Here is a 1,506-nt window from a genome sequence, read left to right as displayed (position 1 = left end):
GGAGTGCTCTGCATCCCTCTCCAGCCTACAGGCTGCTGGATTCAGTGCTAAGGAGTTCCTGAGGGGGATGTGCTTCCAGTCCTCCTCTGGAGAAGGACAGGTTGCCATGACAAAGGCCTTTGAGACAAAGAGGTGTGGGATGGAAAAATAGTATGTGGGAAACCTAGAGGGAAAAATACAGACCTCAATTCAGCATTTGCCATCATTTTCCAACATAAAATCACAAGATTGGGGACTTTGGTTCATGATAAACAGTAAAGGGCTACAACTACATTGAAACCAGGAGAAGCTGGATGAAGTGGGGAAGCAAATATAAACATTCAGCATACAAAGAGCTCAAGATATGCTGATCCTGATGAAGAAAACTTCCCCACAGCAAGGTGTCCTAACATCACTCCAAACAACCTTTATTATCAAGTGCTGTCGAAGCAGAATCACTGCAAGCAAAGGCACCTTTCCCTTAGGCCTTTACGGGTCCTTCCCAATGGCCCTAAGAAAGCTTTAATCACCTGAGCCACCTGCCACCATTTTATAGATTGCACAGGCCTCGCTGCAGCAAAAGCAAGCTTGCAAATGCCTTTTCAAAAGCATACTTTATGTTTCTAAAGTTTCTCTATCCCAGAAGGTCTCAACAAGGTCTAAACAATTCTAGAGAAGGGAGCAAACAAAAATAAAAAGAACAAGAATGAGAGGGGAGAGGCAGACCCAAGCAAAGCACCAAGTGGTAATCTTAACCCTGTTGTTTCTTCTAGATTTAAAAAACATGGAGCTCTACAATTACCAAGCTATCGAAAGCTGGGAAATCTCACTGCCCTGAAAGGCACAGTGAAAGACAGCTTCATTTTCCTGAACTGAATTTTTAACATGTTGTGCATAGCAGCCAGTCATCTCCCTCTCTCCCATTTGTTGTAGGGGATCCATTTCAAAACATTTCCTAGCTTCGAATCATGCCTGTCATTACAATCCCAGAGCACCCAGGCTGCACATACACTATCCCTTAAAAGCAGTGACTTTGTTGGAAAGACATCAGCTGTATATAATGGGAATGGCTATTGCCTTCCTCCTCCCTAAACCCTACGGACATATCCCCTTATCCCCCCTTCCCTCTGCAGCATCTGAGCCTTGGCACAGCGTCAGCTGGCAGTGCCGCTTCAGACACAGCTCCCCTGTGTCCCCTCTGCTCTCAGCACTATGGATCCAGAATGGATGCTGTACTTGTGTGACCCAACTCTGAATCCTCCTGTGTTCACTCTTCCCATTTTCCCCAGAGAGTAAGTTTCTCTCCAGTGCCTCCAGCTTTCTTCTCCAGCTTCCCCCTCCCTGCCAGCCCTGCCCCCTCTGCTGTCCTGCCCACCTCATACCTGTTGGCAAGACTTGCAATGCCACCACTGCCGCTGTGTTTCCTTGCCCGGCTCAGCCTCCGCGTGGGCTTTGGATCTTGTAGTCCAGGGCTTGGAACTGAGGGGAAGGTCGAGGCATAGCCATGTTCACACTCTGCAAGAGAAT

General features: G+C 47.6%; 1 protein-coding gene across 2 annotated transcripts in view; it reads right to left on the bottom strand.

Annotated features, from left to right (window-relative positions):
* Positions 1–1,506, bottom strand: part of MXI1 (MAX interactor 1, dimerization protein) — a 58,218-nt gene that overhangs the window by 44,818 nt on the left and 11,894 nt on the right. For both annotated transcript variants that reach the window (XM_027885728.1, XM_027885729.1), the window contains exon 2: positions 1,362–1,494. In XM_027885728.1, the coding sequence (XP_027741529.1) occupies positions 1,362–1,494 (133 nt within the window). The remainder of the gene's footprint in view (positions 1–1,361; positions 1,495–1,506) is intronic.

The sequence above is a fragment of the Empidonax traillii genome, unplaced genomic scaffold, assembly GCF_003031625.1.
Source record: "Empidonax traillii isolate 1590-97213 ecotype Southwest subspecies unplaced genomic scaffold, ASM303162v1 scaffold171:size1303362, whole genome shotgun sequence".
In the NCBI taxonomy this organism is placed as follows: domain Eukaryota; kingdom Metazoa; phylum Chordata; class Aves; order Passeriformes; family Tyrannidae; genus Empidonax; species Empidonax traillii.
The sequence above is the reverse complement of the archived record's forward strand: the minus strand, read 5'-3'. Positions and strand labels throughout refer to the sequence as shown.